General features: G+C 43.0%; 1 protein-coding gene across 1 annotated transcript; it reads left to right on the forward strand.

The window, feature by feature from the left end:
• The first annotated feature begins 362 nt into the window (after positions 1-362).
• On the forward strand, positions 363-1,694 carry LOC140176753 (uncharacterized). The gene has a single exon (XM_072208300.1). The coding sequence runs from the start codon at positions 363-365 to the stop codon at positions 1,692-1,694; it is 1,332 nt and encodes a 443-aa protein (XP_072064401.1).
• Positions 1,695-2,400: the final 706 nt, after the last annotated feature.

A 2,400-nucleotide genomic window follows, 5' to 3' on the forward strand; every position in this document is an offset into this window, starting at 1 on the left:
AACAACTCTAATCAAGGATGGAGGGATAGCTCCAACCAAAGTTGGCGGGACAATTATCAACAAGGAGGAAGGGACAATGGAGGCAACCAAAAGTGGAACAACAACACTCCACAAAACCGCTATTCACAAAACCTCCAAACCAACAACCAAATCAAGGAAGGAACTATCAAACCTACATACCACCTCATAGACAACCACTTCCACCCAACCAACCCCAAGCACCACAAATTACCTATCCTTCCACATCTCCAAATCAAGATGATACACTCCGGTCCATACTCCAAGGACAAAAAGAACTCCAAAACACACTCAACTCAAGTCTTAATGGTCTCACTTCCACTCTCCAAGCTCTCATTGCTCGCATGGAGCCATCTTCTACTCCCACTCCTCAAGCCTCAACCTCTAGTGCCATACCCTCTCAACCTCTACTCAACCCTAAGGGTGGCATCAACGCCGTAACCTTGAGGTCCGGAACGCAATTGAAGGAAAGGGATTCAAAGGCACCTAGTCCAATAAAAGTTGCTCAAGAGGAAGATGGAGTTGAGATAGAAGAAATTGAAGAAGAGGAGGAGTCACATGTAATAGTTGAAGATGAAGACCCTCTACCAAGGAGTGAAGTCCCTAGAAAGGAGCAAATCTTGGAGGAAGTGGCTCAACCAATTCCATTTCCTACATTGGCAAGAAAAGCTAAGAAGCGTGTGGAACTTGACCCAACGATGGTGAAGATGTTCAAGAAAGTGGAGGTAACTATCCCCCTCTTTGATGCTATACATCAAGTGCCTAAATACGCAAAATTTCTTAAGGACTTATGTATGAACAAAGATAGAATTCATGAGTTGGAAACCATTCCATTGGGTAGTTCCATTTCGGCTTTGATGGGATCCATTCCGGAAAAGTGTATTGATCCGGGTCCTTGTTTAGTTTCTTGTGTCATTGATGGAGTCCAATTCATTGATTGTGTGTGCGACCTTGGTGCATGCGTTAGCATTATGCCTCTTTCTGTTTATCATCTATTGAAGCTCCCACCGTTGAAGCGGTCGGCAGCTAGGTTCATCTTGGCGGACAAGAGCATAATAACCGTGTTAGGTATTACGGAAGATGTGTTGGTCGACATAAAGGGTTTGATATTTCTAATTGATTTCCATATCATTGAGATTCCACCAAGTGAATCCGAGAGGGCATCATCTATCCTACTTGGGAGGCCGTTTCTGAGGACTTCTAGGTTCAAGTTGGATGCCCATTCAGGAACCTACTCATTCGAGATAGATGGGAGAGTTGTAAGTTTTAGCCTAGAAGAGGGAGTGAGGCACCCACCGGAGAACCATTCCATATTCTGGTGTGATCTAATTGACAACATTGTGGCCAAAGTGCATTATGCAAAGCTAGAAGAGAAACATATGATTGAAGGAAATAGTGAAGATCCAAGTGAAGAAGTTCAAGTGACAAGCCAAGAGCAAAAGCTAGAATTGAAGCCATTGCCACCCCACCTAAATTACTCGTACCTTGATGAAGCCCACAAGTTTCCGGTGATCATAGCAAGGGGACTAAATTCTCAACAAGAAGAGAAGTTGCTATGTGTCTTGAGGAAGGACAAAAGGGCAATAGGGTGGAGTTTGGCGGATCTAGTGGGGATAAGTCCCCAAGTGTGTGAGCACCGGATCTTTTTGGAAGAAGAAGCTAGACCCGTGAGATAACCTCAAAGGCGATTAAATCCTACTATTTTGGAGGTTGTCAAGAAAGAGGTAACATGGTTACTCGAGGCAGACATCATCTACCCTATTTTGGATAGTGAATGGGTAAGTCCCGTTCAAGTTGTGCCTAAGAAGTCCGGGGTAACCACAATCAAGAATGAAAGCGGGGATCTCATAGCAACACGGCTGCAAAACTCTTGGCGAGTATGCATAAACTACCGAAGATTGAATTCGGCCACTAGAAAAGATCATTTTCCACTTCCGTTTATCGATCAAATGCTCGATCGATTATCCGGTAAATCTCATTATTGCTTTCTATATGGCTATTCGGGATACTTCCAGATACACATTGCTCTAGAGGACCAAGAAAAAACAACATTTACTTGCCCTTTTGGAACTTATGCCTACAAGCGTATGCCATTCGGCTTATGCAATGCACCGGCAACGTTCCAAAGGTACATGATGAGCATCTTTGCGGATTTTCTAGAGCATTGCATGGAGGTATTCATGGATGATTTCACGGTATATGGTGATTCTTTTTATCATTGCTTGGATAATCTTGAAAAAGTTTTGGAAAGATGTACTAAAACCAACCTTGTCTTAAATTTTGAGAAGTGTCATTCATGGTCAAGCAAGGCATTGTTTTAGGACATATTGTTTCTAAAGATGGTATTTCCGTAGATTCGGCCAAAATTAATGTCATATCTAG

The sequence above is a fragment of the Arachis hypogaea genome, chromosome 12 (genome assembly GCF_003086295.3).
Source record: "Arachis hypogaea cultivar Tifrunner chromosome 12, arahy.Tifrunner.gnm2.J5K5, whole genome shotgun sequence".
NCBI lineage: Eukaryota > Viridiplantae > Streptophyta > Magnoliopsida > Fabales > Fabaceae > Arachis > Arachis hypogaea.